The 19,750-nt window shown below is 36.5% G+C and overlaps 1 protein-coding gene across 8 annotated transcripts in view; it reads left to right on the top strand.

Moving 5' to 3' along the window:
- The window catches only part of BBS9 (Bardet-Biedl syndrome 9), a 282,162-nt gene extending 262,648 nt beyond the window's left edge, over positions 1-19,514 (top strand). For all 8 annotated transcript variants that reach the window (XM_068204038.1, XM_068204045.1, XM_068204028.1 and 5 more), the window contains one exon: positions 19,151-19,514. In XM_068204038.1, coding sequence (XP_068060139.1) covers positions 19,151-19,197 — 47 coding nt within the window. In that variant the 3' untranslated portion in view covers positions 19,198-19,514. The remainder of the gene's footprint in view (positions 1-19,150) is intronic.
- The last annotated feature ends 236 nt before the right edge of the window (positions 19,515-19,750 follow it).

The raw sequence follows: 19,750 nt of genomic DNA, 5'->3' as shown, positions 1-19,750 counted from the left end.
ATAAATGCCCACTGGATTCCTTTCAGGTTCTCATCACCATGCTAAAAGACTGCTAAGGAGCATAATCATAGTCATATTCCAATGAGATTTGGGTAACTCAGAACTCATTTGGGAATTAAAGTTCTAAACAGGGTTTTCAAATGCTGTTATTCCATTTTGCTTAGTTGACAAGTTGTATTTTTAAGCAAACATGCTACCTTGAACAACTTTAAGCAGGCTTTTGCACTATAGAGTTTACTTCAATCCTGAAACTTAATTTTGTAGGAAGAACTAATCCCCAAGTTAATTAAAATTATTAGATATGAGATATCCATAAAATGTTGCAATGGATTTGTTTATTAACAAAATGCTTATGATATTACAGTTCTAAATGCAATTATTTACAATACAACAGGCATTTACCACGAAAATATAGGAATCCCAGCTTTTTAATTCAGCAAGTGACTTTTAAGGTCATCAACAAAATAAAAAGTCGAGTTCTATCCACAGAGAGCCAGCTGAAATAATATTAATCTTGTTCTTTAAATTTTATATTTTGGAACCATTTTTATTCCTGTGTATTCATTCACAGAGAAGGAAATAAGCAGAATGATAGCTTCAAACTTTAAGAACTTCCAACTTAATTTTCTTTATATTCCAGAAATAGCTGGCCTCTGTGTCCCAGGTTTTGAATTAACTTCCAGTTTATTTACACAGCCGTTCTTAAATTTGGTTTTCTATTTCAGTGATGGAACAAATCTTTCTAATTGTCTGCAAGAGTTCAGCAGATGCTTCAAACCAGAAATATTGGCTTAGCTGGCAACTGGTCTGACCTGTGGCTTAGGTACCAGAGGATGTATGGCCCCAGCTCCTTGCTTCTCTGGTCACAAACTGCAAACTGGGCAGTATTCTTGTTGCTCCTTGAGGAATATTGTTTATTTTTATTTTTGCAGATCAAATATAAACCAGGTGGCGAAAGACTAAATAGCCAAACTGCAGTCAGGAAGTGGTTAGAAACAAAGCAACAGTAGCCTGTTGATTCTCAGCCGGGTGACCCAAGTCGGGGACCTGGTCCCAGTATCTATGTATATCTAAATTACTGAGCTGCTGTCTTTGGTCTAGCAATGCTGCCTTCTGTGGAGCAGCTCCTAGGAATGACTTTAGGACTTGAGGCTATGGTAAAAGATGATGTTGATGTGGGTGTAACTATCTTAGTGGTATTGTTCTTGATTTGTTGATGAACATGGTAAAATGATATTTTTCTGAAATATGAAATATGAAATTTTGTTACCTTAGTTCAGCCAGTGTCCCACAGAGAGCTTGCATTGCTGTGTCCCTGCCTGCCATTTAGTCTTGCAAGCCTGGCTGAAGGTTTCGCTGCTAGCCACAGTCTTTGGTCAGTGCCATCCATCAGAGGTGATGGAGAAGCACCCATGGCTCAAAACTGGTCTTGCCCTTCCCTCTTCCACTGATGCAGCTTGGTGCAACTGTATTCCCATACTACTTGTTTTCCTACTTCATGTGCTTAAATGGTATTTTAGGATACTGCACAACTATATAGTGTGTCTTTATCTCTCTACATGTTTCTCCTCTGACTTTCCTAATTTCTTCTTTATTGATAAAGCATGTATCTTTCTTAACAAAAATCTTATTCTACCATTGTTACTATGTTATGGAACTGAAGTTGAAGGCTTCTGGGGAAATATGTCTGCCAGTGCCTTCTAGTGAGGAAAACATCAGCATCCTTCCTAATCAGCAGGGAACTTTCTGGTATAAAATTTCAATGTGCAGAGTAGAAAATTTGGTAAACAGAAGTACTGTTATTTTATAAAGAAGATTATCTTGCAGTAGAATTACTTATTAAAGCAAAACCTTTTGCATAAGCCGGTCATCTGGCTTTCAAACACATTGTGGAAAAAAGGGAGAGAAATCCACCAGAATATTACTTATCCTGCGGAGAAAAGTCTGCTGAATGTGCAAAAGTGCAGTGTAGTGAGTGTCATTTATGTCTCCTTCATTCCGTAAGTGCTCCCTGACAAATGAGGAAACTGTCCATGTTGGGCATAATTTGCTCAGATATGTGCTTTACCTAGACTTAATCCTTCTAGTACTGGCAAATTGAACTCACTATCCAAGCAATGGCAATTTCAGTAGACAATGTGTGTTACATTCCAGATCGCTATCTTGTAGTTTGTATGTCACTAGCCACGAGATTAAGTGCTCTGTAATGTGCGTATTACAGCTGTTTTTTACTTCCTCTTGTGTTTTGTTTGATGTAAAGTAGAGATGAACAAAAGCAGATAATGGTTTCACAGCCAATGTATTGCATATGTACGTGCCTGGAAGGAGAAGCAAGAAAATTTTGGACCTAGAAAAAAAGGAAAACTTTGGGCAGAGAGCAATAACTTCCTTACAGATGTGATTCATTCTTCACTTGAAATTTTTACTTCAAAAAGCTCAACTTGAAGTTAAAGGTTTGTTGAGTAAATTATTGGGTGAAATTCTATATTCGTAATTATTCCAGGCATCCAACTACATGGCTGTATTGAAAACATCATAGTTGAACCCCCTCTGTTCTTCAAAATCAGTGAAAAGTGAGGGTTGCTTGCATACGTTTTCATGTTACCATGCTTTGTTTCCTGTAGTGGCGTGCCCCAGTGAACAGCAGCATTCTAAAAGCTGCTCAGTAGTACCTAGTATTCCTTTAAAATTCTGGTCAGTTTAGCTCCAGCAGGTTTTTTTTTTTTTTTTTTTTTCACTGACATAAAGGTGCTCTGTGTTTGCTGTGCATGTGCCAGATGCATAACTACATTGTCCTTTCCCCACTGATCCATTGAAGTGTCCCTTTGGTCATGCACCTGAAGGGTTGTATGGTAGCAGCTGAAAGAACTCCATATCATTCTTATGCTTCTGAGGGTGAGGACCTTCAATTTAGGCTTCATCCAGAACTATATGTTTAAAAAACCAAAAAACCCAAAACCTCATTATTTCCTTTTGAAAATGAGCACCTGTTTTGCAAACCCTTACTGGGAAGTTTTTGCCCCATAGATTCCTGTTCTCTCCTTTATTCTATGGGCAGCAACCCACAGAAATTGGTTTCTACCTTTTTCCTCGATATCTTCTCTATGCCTTAAGAGCAGCTGAGGGCCAGAAGGGTGAGCAGAGGGGTTACAGTTCTCCTGGTCACATCTCATCGGGGCTGGCAGAGCTGTCTGTGCTCAGGACACGTGGGGTCTCCAGTGCTGTCACTTGGTTTGTACATGTGTATGGAGGTATCTGATCCTGCCAGTGTGTTGTTCATACCCAAGAGGAACAGAGCTTGTGAGCCCCATGCTCTGTTCTGCAGAAACATGAGGGTAAAAATTGGGCATCTCAAATGGTGTTGATTCTTCCTCTCTTCAAATGATGCAATTTTCAGTACAATCTTTCTACAGAACATTTACAGTCACAAAAGAATTTTTAGAGGTATTGAATTCACCCTGCTTTTTAAATTATGATTGTTCTTTAATGTGTGGCATTTTTATAAAGCTAACTGGTGGCAAAATTGTAGGGTTATTTTTTAAGTTTAATACCAACCTCTAACTTAGAAATGCTTCGTTATGGACTATTTCCCTAGTCATATATGTAGTTAAATGTCATGGTGTTGCTTTTGATTTTGAGGGGTTTTTTGGTTCTCCAAAATTTCTCATTTAAAGTTACTTTTATCCAGGGAAAATCATCAATACCATTTTTCCTACTGAATGGAAATTAGTAGTGAACTAATTTACATAAATTTTTCACACAACTTCAGTGAATATCTCTGAGACGTGGATTGCAGGAAGCCAAGCTGAAAGTGCATCTATTTTTATTTAACATGAAGGAATTGGACTTATTGGAATGGGGCATTTGGATTTGTTGAGCTAGAACACATCAAAATTAAAATTTCAAAATGGTTTCCATCCAGTTGTTTTGTATTGAACAAAAATACCTTTCGTTTTTAATCTGCTTTGAAACCTTATGTGACCAGGACAGTTGATTCGTATTATCTCCTCACCCTTGTTCAATCCTCATGGCCAGTTTCCCATGAAAAGAGATAAACATCTCAAAAATATGTAATTTCATACACTTTTCATAGAAGTTGCCAGATGTGTGTAAAGAAGAAGCTCAGATTACTAGAGGGAAGGCTCAAAAAGTAATTAATTTAGGTCAGCAGTTATGTTTAATATGAATTTGAATAAGTATGGCCTTACCTCAAAACCAGCTTAATTTATGGTTCTTGCTTGGGAAGAAGTTAGTAGATATAAAAGGTACTGTGTGCTGTAAGGTGAGATGAAACTTAGGTGGCTTTAGCTGAGCAAACTGTGGGAGAGGAAGTATAAAAATCTGGCAAAAAATCAGAAATAGGAATCAGCATAGGAGTTTTTAATTTCTGTTGTTCTTCATAGCATTGCTGATCTGGAACTTAGTGAAAAGTTTCTTTATTTGCCTTATTTACATGTTTTGATATAGCAGATACCAACATTTTCCATAAGGCAAGCATTGCACTTCCAGAATTGAGTTGCAATTGAAGACTTTACATAGTTCCAAATACATTCGTATACACATACATATATATACACACATATGTATATATATGTGTGTATGTGTGTATATATATATATATATATATATATATATATATATGCATGTGTGTCTGTATATGTATGTCCAGTACCAGTACTGAAAGTCAGCCTTAAAAAAATTCTGATTTCATTGTTCTGGCCTCTTGGCACTTCAGTGTTGTATTCAAATCTCAGAAGAACTGCCCTTGCAAATTTAGGTGACAGTTCGCTCCTTGGCAAGTCAGATTTCAAAGTAAAAAGCTGTTTTTACAAGTCACCCCTAATTTTAGTGTTTGATAGCAGCCATGAGCTACATTTATGAGTTTTTTGTGAAAATAGATAACTTGAACTGGGAAGAATGAAAGACACTAGAAAGTTACCTGGTCTTTTTATACTTCCAAGTGTTTCAAGTTGATTTATGGCCGTTATTTTATCTCAACATGTTCAGCAATCAGCAGATTTACCATGTAAACCTCTGCTTTATCTTCTTTGTTTTTCTTTCTCACTGCTACAATTCAACATAATGAGATACAAGTTATCCTTTTATCTTCTTCTTACTTTTAAGTTAGCAAGAAATGGATGTGGCAAAAGTTTTGTTAGCAACTTGTAAATCTTTAATGACTGTAAAAGATGATGCTATCTACTGTTTACAGTTTTAAAGAAAATGGTCTAAGGAGTGTCTTCCAGCTATCAGATCAAATGTAGATAATGGTGATGGTGCAGAATTTGGCAGAGTGAATGTAAGTATGTACATGATTACCTAATTATATATGACTGTATAGGTATATTTACATAATGGTAATAATAATATTCATTTTCAGTTTTAATTTCAAGTATATTATCCTTTAAGTTTTCACCAGTAGTCTAAGGAATTTGAAGAAAGCTGACTTTAGAAAGTTTTCTTTTTTTCTTATAGATGTCTGTTCATAATGTAGAAATCACACAAGTACAGCACAGTTCACTAGGAAAATGAGCTTAGTGTTCTCAGTTTAGTCCAAGTTGGACAACATGTTATTTGGCACAATAAAATGGCCTCACTTTAAGAGAAGTATAAGACTGAATATGCAGAGAGTTTTTATTATTTGAGTGAGCTGAACTGTATGCTTAGAACGATGAGAAACCATTGTGCTGCATCCCACCTTCTTTCAATTACACTGATTTTATATGCACTGGATTTACAGCAAAAAAGTCTCCCAGAGAAATGCTGTTCTTTCTTATTGTGTAGAGATGAAAGGATGCCTAGTTCTACCTTTTATGTACTGTGTTTATATAGACAAGAAAAGTTGCGTGAGTTTTTTAGAAATATTGATAAAAACATTAGTGCATATTTTAAACAGAGGATGTTTTTCAGAAAACCAGTGTGAGATATTTTATATTCAACAAAAATATAGTTTTGTTTTGTTGCCTATTGCTCTTGTGCCTTGCCTGTTGAACAAAACCTACTTTTAAATGAAAATGCCCTTTTCTTTGTCCAATCTTAATGGCTCCTTGGTAAAATGTTTGCTTCTGTTGGGGTACAAGTCTTAAATTATGCATTCAGTTCTTGTGAATTCTTCTGTGAAGAAGGATGAGACTCATGCTTTAAGAAAGAAGTTGTTACAGTCCATGGAAAGTGTGTCATGTGCTGAAGGACTGTGACAGAATAAACTGCCAGTAGCAAGCTTCCCATTGTGGAGGTCTTCACAAAGAGTCTCAGCTACCAATTGGAAAGAACTAGCTCAAAGACAGGATTTAGTCAAAGCATGACAGAAGTCCTCAGTCTGGTGAGTCTGATGCTTTGTTTGGAGGTATTGAGCATGAGGGCCCAAATTTTCAGACTCTGATTGCAATAAAAGTATGGGATTATTTAATGAGGGCCTTGCAGTTGACTTATGGGTTGAAGAGGAGCTATTGAATCTCATTTCACGAGGGAAATGAAAGAGTCTGTGTTCTGCATACAGTTCTGTCTTGGACCTACAGTTGAAATGCACAGGGCATTTTAGATGGCTTGAGTTGAGGTTAAATAAATAAACTGTGAAGTTAAGTGCAGTTATCAACTACTCAGTCAAACAAAAAATAAGGCAACCTTTTTCATATACTCTTGGCCTTCTTGGAGGTGCCAGAGGAGGAACTTCAGTATTAAGGGTGTTGAAAATAGCTAGTAAAGCAGAAGCCAATGCTAATAAACAGTTTTGGAAGTACTATGAGTGGTTTAAGCATAGTCTGGATTATTGTTATTACTGTGTTAAATCACAGCAATCAAATGGCCAAGCATCACTTTGAATGATTAAGTGGAACGGCCGTCAATGAAAAGCCTTCAGGCTGCAAAGCAGACACAGGGATGGGTGTGGTCGTGGTCAGCTCTCCCAAACATTAATTTGGATGCTGTTGTAGATACAGGGCAGGGTGTTACATGATATTTTCAGGACCTGGCAGATTTTAGTTTGGTTTGGATGTTTTTTATGTACCTTGGCAGGCATGCATATCCCTGCAGCCGTACAGCACTCCGCATTAACGGCTGAAGTAACACCTACTGGTGAGGCAGAGTCAATCAGCAACAGACTGCTGTTGACTCATGACTTCAGTTGACTCATAATCACATTGAGCTTTGAGGGTCACTTTTGTTCCCACCCTGAAGGCCAATGCCAGTTCCTGTCATGAATTTGAGTACCCATTGATTAGGAAAGTAGATGATTGCTTTGTGGACAAATGAGCCAGGGCCTTTAAGGAAGATATGCCAGGGCCTTGTATTATTTCCATCAGTCAATTAAGTTAATTAAAATTATTTATTCCTGTTTATAATAATCTACACCCAAGGTTTTAGGTAGATTGCACTAATAATAGAACTATTGAAACATAGTATTGTCTAAGTTGGAAAAGACTTTTTAGATCATGAAGTCCAACCATTGAGCTCAGTGTGTCATTGAGTCCAATAAAGAGCTCAGTGTGTCAAAATGACACAAAAACATCTCATAGACAGAGGGATTTATTTCAAACTGTATTCAGACTTTATCTTCTTCCTCATATATTTTTGCCTGTCCTGGAAGATCCTGGAAAAACAGATGAGGCTTGAAGTATGCCAGGTCTGGGTATTGTCTGATGAAGGTAGCATCATATGCCAGATAAAGGGATTTTTAGATGAGATTTAAGAAAATAAAAGGAAGAGGGCATTTTGATCCTGGAAATCCTGGAATTTAGAAGGTAAAAAAGTATTAGAAGCATTTCTATGGTGTCATTTAAAACAGTCTTGGCTGGAAAGGGAAGCAGAGTTGCAGCATATCTGAAGATAGGTATCTCAGTATGATCCACTTTAGTTTTACAAATATTAAATCATTTAGCTTATCATCTTATGTATGATGGTAATAATGGTAATAAATATGAGAACAGCTCATTCTTTTTTAAATCTGTAACTTGTTAAAATGATTGGCAAATCCTTTTCCAAGCTAGTGCACAGGAACTCAGGCTGGTAAAAGCTATGGAATCTTTCAGGCAAACACTATTGCTGATGGCACAGTTTGATTTCTCCTGTGTGGGTGCAGAAGATATGGCTATGTTAAGCCTATTCCACCATGCTTAAAGGAACCATGTCTTGAGCTGCTGGGTAGTCCATACAGCAACCCATTAAATTTGGATTCTAATACCTGGACTTATTTCAGCAGTGCTTCAGTTTTATTGCCTTCTGAAAGGCATGAGAGAAGGGTAGGTGCTACTTTAAAGAGTTTATTTTAAAATTTGATACATGTTATTGTTCATATGTTTTACTGTTTCCTTGTTCATATGTTTTACTGTTCCGTCATCTATGGATTAAACTTGTCATCTTCACACTTGAATGAGTGGTTTTCAGTTGTTCAGTCATGCATTTCTGCTGGCCTGTTTCATTCAGGTGATCATATCTTTGCACCTTTAGCTGAAAATACTGTGAGGATGATGTTTATTTTCTTGTTTAGTGTGATTTCATGGACTGCAGACCATGATTTAATGGATGAGAGGCTGCAAAACCCTCTCACTATTCCAAGCAAGGATTAAACCAAAACTGGTCTATACCTTAATTCACAGCTCCTTTCAAAACATTTCACATGTGAGGTATATTGCCCTTCTTCCAACAATATCCCTGGTTGCAGCAACAAGACATGTAAACTGCAAATGCATTGGGAGAGAAGCAATAGGCTCCAGCTTGCTATAATATTCTAGCAGAGCAGATAATGGGCAGGCACAGTAGGAATATGTCTACATTTTGATAAATCTTCATCTCCTGTATTTGAATTTCACTTTTGCTATAACAAAATGTCTCTCAGTAACATTTATCTCACTATAATTCTGCCGAAACTATCACCTTGAGAGGCTCCAATGGAGCTTTTGGAGTTTTTGTGAACTTTGATGTAAAGCTCTGCAGCAGTGAGAGATCAGAACTGCCATGTGTAAAACCAGAGACTCCTTTGAGAACGCTTTCTTAGGAAACAGATGCTTTTCTGTCTCAAAAGTTTAAAACAAAATTGTATTGAGTTAAATGTAATACAGAACTTAGGCATTTCCTTGGGTGATGTCACCAGATTCTTCTTAGACTTATAACCTCCCACAAAAAACCCCTATCAACATTACTTGTGAGTCATGGGCACAATAAAGTGTAAAAGATTTTTTAAAAATTATTTCTAAATGGATGCAGTTATCAGGGGAACCCGAATTTCATACTTTAAGAAAGATCATTGTTTGCATTAATTAATAATATTTAATTGGTAATGTTATACTACTCATCAGGATAAAAAGAAAACTGGTTGGCAGGTTAAAAAACTGTATAGTATGAAAATTAGGCTTGACTGCAAGCATTTACATGTGCGAGAATTCCTACAGGACTCCTTAAGTTCAGTTGAATTACTTATGCATAAACCACAGTAAGTGTTTACAGTACCTGACCTTAAATCAAGGATTTTTTTTTTTTTTAACTATCTGTGGTATAGCCTTTAACTGTGTTGGGATTCGGCATTTCATTTTAAAATCTGCCAAGACATTGATGTTGTTTAAACTTCCTCCAGAGCTGGAAAGAACTGAACTGATTAATAAATTGAAACATTGCACAACAAAAGGTCTCCTTCTCCTTGTACTGCAATGTATTTTCTGGAATTTATCTTAATAGATCTTTCAGGATTGCTTTTTGATTTAGCATGTTTGTCTTTGCTTTCTTAACTTTATTCAGGCACTTACCCTGTTAATCAATAGTCAATGTTATATAACCACCAAAATGAAATCTTACTTTTACTAGCTTTTCATTTGCATCCAGTTCTGTGAAAAGCCTGGGATCAAGGAGTTTGTGTTGCATTGTAAATTCACATCATTTATGTGACATGAATTTATTTTGAGCAGTGTCCTTGCAGAAAACAGTAATTTCAACATAACCTGCATTTGTTGTGGGAATCCCATAGCAGTGACATTTCCTGAAAATTTGTAATACTGAACTGGCTGTCTATAAAAGTTGAGCATGTTTTCCCTAAAGTCACAAAAAATTATGAAAGCTATATTGGTTTCCTGTAGTCTGACTGTACTTAGTTTTTATTACTTCCTGAGCCCATGAGAAAATCCATAATACATTTAAAACTGTTACTTTCAGCATTCCAAGCCTTAGATGTTGGCTTTTACTCTCTTTCTGGAGGTGATGAAAGGCTCAGTCCCATGAAGTGCTGCCCTTCTTCTGGTTCTGCTGGTTGGTGGGAGGTTGGGGGCACAGAAATTTCTAGTTGTTGTTCAGCTTTGTGCTATAAGGATCCTTAATTAGATCATCAAATCTGAGTAGCTTTACAGTTTTTGTTGTGAATACTGAAAATACCATTGTAGTTACTGTGGCCAAGATATGCTTGAAAATATTCAGGGGTGTAGCAGGAGGTAACTCACTTCCATTTGTATGAGACAAGACTGTTGGCAGTGGGAAAGTAATGGATATAAGGAAGTCTTTAGTATATTGAGATCTTAAGATAGTTTAGAATACATATCACATAAAAAATACAAAGTGCTTTTATACAGGAGTTGGACTTGATGGACTTGATCCTTGTGGGTCCCTTCCAACTTCAGCGATTCTATGATACACTGCCAGTCCGTCCCACAAAAATCATCCCTTGCATTTGCAGATGTAAGATTTTATGAAAAGGGGCAATGGCACCAAAAATCCCCAAGACAACAAGAAAAAGCAGATTAAGAATGTTGGTGAGCAATAGAAAAGAGTTAAGTGTCCATTTGTGAGACATTTCGTCTGTTACTTTAGTACAGGCGCTTTTTATTTTGTTCTTTTGCTTTTAAGCCAACCCTGAGACTTATCAAAAGATTACATTGGGGAAAAACCTCCTGCAAGCATTTTTCTCATATACTGTAGCTTAAAAAGAATGTGTGAAATTCAAGATTGGAAAGTATTATACAAAAGTAGTTTTTCCTTTTTTTTTTTTTCTTAACACATTTTTCTTCAAACCTACTTCTCTACCAGAGTCTTTTTCCCACAAGACTCCAAAGGAAAAATGACATCAAATGGTAAAATCCTGTTGTATGTTATTTCCAGAAGAATCCATGGAAATCTTGAATATGATTTTATCATTTGCACTGTAATGTTCCATTTCAACAAGGAGCAACATACTGAAGAGTATTCAGTTGCTGAATACTTGATGGTAAGCAAAAGCTGGTGTTTCTGTGAATATTACACAGCGCTTAGGAATTTGTAGCACCTCAGATCTTTTGTACGATAATAGAAGTTAGAAATGGAAAACTCTTGTTGTATCAGCTTGACCATCTCCCTGACCACCAGATTTTTGTCTTCATTGTGGTACTAATTTGCAAATGTCATAAGCCATGTGGCTTCCACTACTTCCCCAGGGAAAATACATGGCATTAAAGCAGCCTTGAATATTCCTTTCCTTGACTTCATCTTCTCGATCCTTTTTCATATCTGTTTTACTGAACAATTCCTAATGTTACTTTGCCTTTAGCTATTTTGTTTCTCTCCCTTTCTTCTGTTTTTTACAAAATCACACAATTATTTATGCTGTGCTTTTTGGGTTTCTTCTCTTTTATTATATCTTTCTGGTACTGAGGAGCCATGGGCTATAATGGACACGCTAGAAATCCCTACTGGAGAAACTGATGTTTATGTACAAAGTTACTGAGTTGTTTTTTGGCCCTACAAGTTAAACTCATTCAAGAAGCACAGAACAGGCCCTAAATCTAAGTTTGTATCAGACTCTTTATTCATGAAAAAGTGGGGTTTTTTCCCCCTATAAACTTAGTAGATTTTTTATTCTATGTTTTACTGAAGATCATGTTGGCTAAAGCTGCCTGTAAGTGTATGGATGTATCGTAGATAAGTTTGTAGAAAGCTTCATTCTAAAATGATATCATGCATATTAAGAGAATAACTACACCATTTTGACTTAAGTTGCAGGTACACACTAACAAGAGTAGAAGTCTGTGAATAACTGGTTGGTTTGGGTTTTTTATATGTTTCTGACTTGAAAAAAAAAAAGAATGGACAATTTGGTTGCTGCAGTTTCTTATTTTTTAGGCAAATAGTTCTGATATATTCAGCAGAAAATTGACTTATGCTTTATTTGACCTGTATTTACAGATTTCAAATGAAAATAATCTCAGCTGAAAAGTTTGCTAAGTATTAGCTCAAGTGACATTATGTAGAGGAGGAATTCTTGGAGAGGAGGTTGTAGGTCTTCAAGACATCAATTATAAGCTGCAGCCAACCTATAGCAGTTGAAATTGACTGTAATATATACGCATATATATATATATATATATATATATATATATATATATGCACATATAAATATATATATGTATGTGTGTGTGTATATGTATATGGTATCTGTGAAGGCTCTTAGATCTTCCTGCAGGCAGACACTGGCTGGTTGTCTCCAGGAGTAGGATTCACTGCTATTCATATGAAAATGGTGGAAAATCTTGCCCTAAAGCTAACCTACCCCTGGAGTTTTGCCTATCTGTCATGGTGATGGAAGATAAAGGATTTGTTAATAGTCAGCTGACTGGTCATCTTTCTGGGAAGTCAACACAACAGCACAACGAATCAGGCAGGCAAAAGACGGATTGCTATGGCATTGCTTCTCCCCAGGAAAAAGCCCAGAGCTATGTCCACACAAAAAACCTCCCTCATTTTAATATATTATAGTCTGTTTAATCTGAAGGTACATGGTCCAAGTGGGGTTTTTTTTTCTGAAAGCAAATTCTTAAAGACTCAACATTTCTGAAAAACTTAATAGGATTGTGGGTTGCAGTGAATGGGAAGATATAGGCATGATGAAGAATAAATTGAAGCAACACTATTTTTATGGCCATAATTACTTAATTATTTGTATTGTGCTTATTTGGCTTAGAAGCCACTGAATTAATTTACCACCCTGACAGGGGCAGAGAGCTATTGAGAAAGAAGGGAGGTTTGGCTATTGAAAAGCAAACTCATTTACAGGATTTACTTCCAAGAAATATCAGTTCCAGCTGAAATATGTGTCATTTGTGACTTCTTGAGATCATGTCTAAATGAAAACAATCAATTTTCAAAACCTTTGCAAGCTTTCTGGGAAAAATGTCCAGCATTTGGTAGGTGATTGTGAGATGTCAGCTATTTGGAGAAAATGTGTATTTTTCATCCACAATTTTGGCTTCATCGAAATTATGCTTCCTCTAATAATGATAATTGACATGATTTTAGGTAGGTGACTGTTTTTTAAACAGGTTGTCATACTACAAGCATACTCAGTTTGCTCTGTAATAATTTTTGGATTTTTTTTTGTTGTTGTTCCTAAGTGGAACTTAAAACACTTGTTATTAGAGTGCTGTTCATAGAACTCTACATTGCTTCAAATTAATTAGCATCTCATTCATCTTGATCTCCTTTATATATATATATATATATATATATATATATGTAAGCTGGATTTGGTGGTTTGACGACTCTTTAGTTCTTAGAGAATGTGTTTATTCCAACTGTGTGTATGTGGAGTGTGTGTATATGTGTATTTATATTTATATTTACATGTGTATGTAACTGGAGTCATTAGAAGAAGCAGCTGTGCACCTTAGGAAATTTTAGTGATGCCACTGTGTGTTTTTCCTGGTTTTCAAACTTTATATGAGAAGCATTTCATATGTCTTGGGCATTTTCCAAATACAAATCAGAAGGAAATCCTGAAGAAACTATACTGAGGGCTAATGCCTAGAGGCGTGAGTGCACAAAAGCTTTGTAAGTTGTTTAAAACTTAATTAAAAAAACCCTATGTGGACATTTGGTAAATGTTGCCTTTGTCATTGTTACCTCCTTATTAACTGCATTGTGTTACAGGGCTACTACATGCCACTATTAAGTCAGAATGACAAAAGGAAGACTTTAGCAAGGTTTTGTGAGTCTTGTGGGAATAGACCCTCCTCTTTCCCCAAGGTCAGAGCTGCCCCTTCTACCCCTGCTATTTTGTGGCATTTAGAAACTTAGCAGTGGATACCTTCATGTTGGTTGGATTTGTCGTGTTAGTCGCAGTTAGTGGGGGGCACATTTACAGGGATGGAAAAGGTTGTTTCACATTATCCACCCTGTGATGTATATGGTCCCTTAGGACAAAGCAAAGTTCACTGAATGAAGCCCTTTCTCTGTCGCACTAAATGAAAAACAAATTTATTTGTTTAACACAATTCTTCAATAAATGAGTCAGCCATGCTTCCCACTTATTCAGCTACCATCACTCCACTTTCTGATACAAAAATCTGAGCATTTTAAAATTGTGTGTGCAGTGGTCAGTGACTCACTGGTGACTTGGGAAGGCAATGCTGGGGCCCCTCTCAGCTTATTAGCCCAATAAAAGTGATACAGAATACCAATGAAGTCCAGTTTCTCCCATTAAAGCAGTACAGGAAAATTTGTAGCCTGTTGATTTTACAGTAATCCATTTTGCACTCCTATAAACTCTGTTTGATAAGCAAGACTGGTGCTTTCCTCAACTTTTTGAAAAGCCCTTTGGATTGTGTTTACAGAATGAAGGTTAAATACTAAGAAAAAGGAAGTGGTATACATTTCCTCAAGTAGTTTTTAATGAAAAGAAAATTATTAGTAATGAATAGATGGGCCCTCTTGAAAGAAGAATTATGATTTTCAGAAATATGACTTAAAGGTGCTGGGAAAAATCTGTCATCTTTTGTTAACAAAAAAGCAAAAAGCTACTAACTTTGGTCATTTGGAACATTTAGTTTTGGATCCAAAATTTTATGAAAAACAGTTACTTTAAAGCTGTAGTTCATTCTAAAGCTGTCTTATGTCAGGTCTAGAAATAGCAATACTGACCATTATGCCATGAGATGGGGTGGGCTTTTTCCTCTTTTAGGTGGGAATAGCTGAAGAACAGGGTGCCTCCCTTTTCTAACTTAATCTGAACTCAAAATAACTTTTGTCTTGTTATAACAGCTCTTTTCTGAGTCACTGTATGAAAAAGAGACTGGAAGTATTGGATATTGTAGATCAAACACTTCAAAGCCAACTTTGACTTAGTTTTAGGCATGCTTTAGAGTGGACTAATGTACAATAGTATCCAGGAAACTCAGCCAGTAATTCATAAGGGTCCAAAATGTTCTCCTCAGCATGAATCATAGCAGCATAAATGATAGGATTGGAGAAGATCCTTTAGGTCATCCAGTTCAAAACCTGTGTGTCTTCCTTTTCACTATCCCCACTAGGATTTCATCTGCCCTATCTCTGCAAACTTCCCATATCCCTGACTCAGCCACCTCCCTGGGTAGTTTCTTCCATTGCCTAATTATTTAACCCGAACATCTTTAAACATCCAGCATCATGCTGTGTCAATAATTTATGACTACAGAAAATGATTCTTTCTCCTCCCTTCTGCCATCATGCTCAAATATCATCTCTCCCTTTAAATGTGTCATTGGGGTTTTGGGTTTTTTTCTTCTAACTGCATGAATAATAAGCCCAGGAAAGTTGGGGGTTTTCTGCTGTTTTGGTGCTTCTGTCACTGTAACTGATTTTCTTTGAACTTTTGGTTTTCAGACCTCAGAAGTACATTTTGATCTACAAATGAACTTTCAGTGACTCAATGATATGTGTGTATTAAGTCATGCTTTTGAAGAGGTGAATAACATGATTGAAGTATTCTGTGTCTTTGTTTATAGAAGCTGCTTTCTTGAGGGTGCTAATTGACAAATACATGGCATTTGAGGGATTTAAGTGACTTTCTTGGTGTCAGATATCCTCAATCTCATGTTACTAATCAGGATATTAATATAATCATGTATTCTGGCTCTGTTTTGAAAACTGAACTCCAAAAGCTCTTGGAGGTGCTTGGAGTTGCCTACTGCTGAGTTAAAACTTATCATGATAATTTCCAAAAGCAGCTTCCCAGTTTGTAGCTGTGTTAATAAACAGAGACATAAACCTTTCAATATATATTGCTTTAAGTGTATGTGCTCACACCAGTGTTATTATGATAGGATTTTTGGATACTCTATAAAACAAAACAGAGAGAGCTTCACAAGGGGATATGAAGATGAAAGGAAGCTTTTTATTCCTGATGAAATGAGGTAAAGAAACCTTAACCTTTAAAATTTAGATTTATACCCTGTATTTTTTAGGATCTGCCTAAGCTTGTTGGAATATACTAATGAGAAACCTCTCTGATGTTAATTATCTCATCTGCTATAATGTAGAATGTGCCAGTTAGATCAATGTGACATTTATGTTGTTCTCCTAGATGACTAATAAAATTTACATGTCAGAAAAAATACAGGGTAGAGGTGAGAAAGCTGGTTACTCCAAGCCATATTTTCCGGATTCTGCATTGCCTCCCATTTTCAAGTTGCACAATAAAAATAGCTGCAGTCTTGTGCCTCACCTGTCAGCTCACCTCTCCCACAGTTACTCATGTAGTAGTTCTTTGATTCATGCAGAAGTATTCCAGGTTCCCTATAGCTGGAACCTACAGAGCTGTTGTGCAAACTTGTGTGAAACCAGGGTAAATCCTGCTCTGTGGCTTCAGTTCTGCCAGCCAGTAATTACAGTAAATGTGTTAGATTTAGTGGAGCCACAGCTTTTAGTGAAAGTAACCACTCATGGTTCACTTTGGCATGGCAGTTTGTAGAAATAGACACAAGGGTTATTTGTAAGAAGTTAATGTCAGGGAAGTAACAGATTTTGAAGGCAGTGTCTTGGGCACTGGGCACTGTTTTTGGCTCAAAGAATTTTTTTTGCTAAGTTTATAATTACACTTTAATTTTTAATAGGCCATGTTTTCAGCCTAACAAAGGAAAAAATGCATTATGATACAGCCTTCTCATTGAGAGGGTTTTTTTCCCCCAGATAATTTTTTAAACTTCCCTTCTTTCATTTCTGTTTTGTTATGTTTCTTAGAGGTCCAGTAGCCAGCCAGTCCTTAAATGTCAAGAGGCTGAGGGCACTCCGCAATGCAGTGGTGTGTCATGGCTTAAATGTGCAACACCAATGCACAGTTGGTAAATTCTCAGTCTCTGGTAAATCTGCAACCATTCATTTTGGGTACAGAGAGCTGACCATAGTCATAACTCCTTTTTTCTGTTTCTCATTCAGATTATGTGTGTATTCGGCTTTTATAGGAGTGTGCAGCAGCCAGTTTCATAATTCTGGTACTATTTCCCTTGATGATGGTGGGAAATCAAGATTCTCAGGTGCTTTTTTTAGGCAGTGCTCTAAACAGCTCAGCAAAGCTGTGTAGTCAGGAACAGTGTTAACTGTAGCTTTGCAGTGGTTTCTACACTGCATTGAGCTATGGTGGGTGTTTCACTGCCAGTGCATAACTAAAACACAGATACTTGCTGAGGAAAGCCCTGCAGAAGTAGCACAGTGGAAAAAGTTATAGTTTGTTATTTCCATGGTACATTTCAAAGTCTATCTCCTCTATCTTCTTTTATATTTGTTAATCTCTTAGTCCTAGAGGAATATTTCTTTCTCCTCCCCAGCATTTGTAGCTCATCTTGGTTTCCTATCATCCACAAGTTTCCTTATCATGCTACCTACCTCCTTCCCCATGATTATTGATGAAACAAGATGGGACCTGCTGCTGGTCCCTTTGGCATCCCAGCGTGCGCTATGTGGTGAGAGCTTTGAACAAAGGAACGGCCATTCGAGGGCTGACCTTTGGAGCCCCAACTCAGCCCTTAACATGATACTTTTAATTGTACTTAAAAAGTAGCAACATCAGTAAGGGGAACTTCTTAGACCCTCAGGGCTTTGGGCTTCCAGCTGTTGCCGAAAGTTTACTGCTTTAGTCTTTTTTCTCAAGGCTTGAGATAACATTTGTGCAGTTTAGTACCATCACCCATGAAAACCACTGCAAATTCTAAAATCCCCAAGCACCAAAGTGCTGTAAGTGTAAAATAAAAGCTGGAAAATAAATCTAAATTGTTTTGACCATGTGAAATTGCACAGATCTAAATGAAAGCATATGGATTTAAGTTTATGTAGTTTGTTGGGGCTAAATTCTGTGTGAACATGATTGTGAATGCAATTAGATTGATGGGAGACTGGTCGCTTTGGTTTAGAACACTGGATGCTCACATTTTATTCTGCTGACCTGCTGGATCATTTCATTGTATGTTGGGGGATTTTAGCCTTCTTCAGAGAAGAAGGAAAAAAAGCATAGGAAAACAAACCTCATAAAATCTGTGTTATTTTATTATTACTCATATATAATTTGGAGATGGTGCCAATTTATTTTGGATTGCTTAAATTAATTATTTAAATAATTTTCAATCTAAACTAAGAGTGCACATGTAAGAAACTTCTGGGTGAAATAACTGCTTTTAATTTTAGTCATTCAAGTATGTGTGTGTAAAAATTTGTTTGATCAGCCACTGTTTTCTTTCTCCCTAGATATTTGAAGCAACTTTTTATGAGTCTCTACCCCCTTTTCAAAATTTGCAGGCTCATTATTGCTAAGACTATTATCCTATCCAAGACTGATTAATCTCTTGAACTAATATTTGAAAATGGGAAACTCATTCTGTTGGCTTATAGCAGAAGTAACATTCAATATAAGAGTATGGCTATTTTCCTCTTGCCCAAGCTGAAAGTTTTATACATATATATATATAGATATATATATACACATATATACACATATGTGTATATATATATGTATGTATGTATATCCTTTTTAATGAGTATATGCAATCAATTTTCCATTGTTTTGCAACTTGCATTGTCATTTTTTTCCCAGAAAAAGGGACAGAATAAATGCAAGTAGATTGGAGTAACTGTGTCTCAGATCATATGCCCAGTTGTTCTCTGGCATTTTTTTCTGGTGCAAAAGCAGTCAATGATTTTGTAGTTTAAACTGTTATCGTCCATGATATGTATAGAAAAGCTGATGTGAAATTGCCTTTATTGCATTATTTTTTTTATTTTCCAAACTTGTAAGAGCTTGAATTTGCAAGTTAAGCATTTTTATCCTAAGTGCTTTGCATGTAATGAATTGTTTCCTCCAGCTATAACCAAGGCTTTCACAAACTGATAGAAGCAACAGTATAGTGCATGTAGTTGCCAACTGCACTAAGGTTTTAAGCATCTCCTTTTTGCTTTACAGGTATGTCTGAGGATGCAGCAGAGGAAACAAAGAGCCACGAACTCTGATGACAACCCTCAGGAGAAATTTCTATCTCATGCTAGAGGCATTTATAATGCAGCAGTACCAATCCATTTTACTCCATAGTGATTGCAGCTTCCAGAAGGAGAGGACTGTGCTAACTTATATAAAAAAAAGTTCTACTCTAATAATTTGGTTGGGTGTCCCTGCCAACTGCTATCATCCTTTCTGAGAGCAAAGTTTAAGCACTTACCCAACTGTGGTAGGGTGTTGTGTTGTGTTTTGTGATATATCATCCCTTTCTAAGGATTCAGTTGATTGATCAAAGACTGTTTATACATAGTTAAAAGCAAACTTTGTTTCACGATGTGTTTTGTCTTTTTAAAAGATATTCTGAACTGCACCTCCCTTTGAGATTATATTAACATTTGTTATATCACAGTTTTGACAAAAGATAATTATCTCGTTTCCTCCTGTACTAACATTCCTGATTCCAGACAGCTGAATTCACCACCAGGAGAAAAACTGGTAATCCATCAACTCTTTTCCCCCCTCTCTCATTGCTTATACAGACTTCTGCTCTCTAGAGATATAAAGTAA

Source organism: Anomalospiza imberbis, chromosome 1, assembly GCF_031753505.1.
Source record: "Anomalospiza imberbis isolate Cuckoo-Finch-1a 21T00152 chromosome 1, ASM3175350v1, whole genome shotgun sequence".
Classification (NCBI taxonomy): domain Eukaryota; kingdom Metazoa; phylum Chordata; class Aves; order Passeriformes; family Viduidae; genus Anomalospiza; species Anomalospiza imberbis.
The sequence above is the reverse complement of the archived record's forward strand: the minus strand, read 5'-3'. Positions and strand labels throughout refer to the sequence as shown.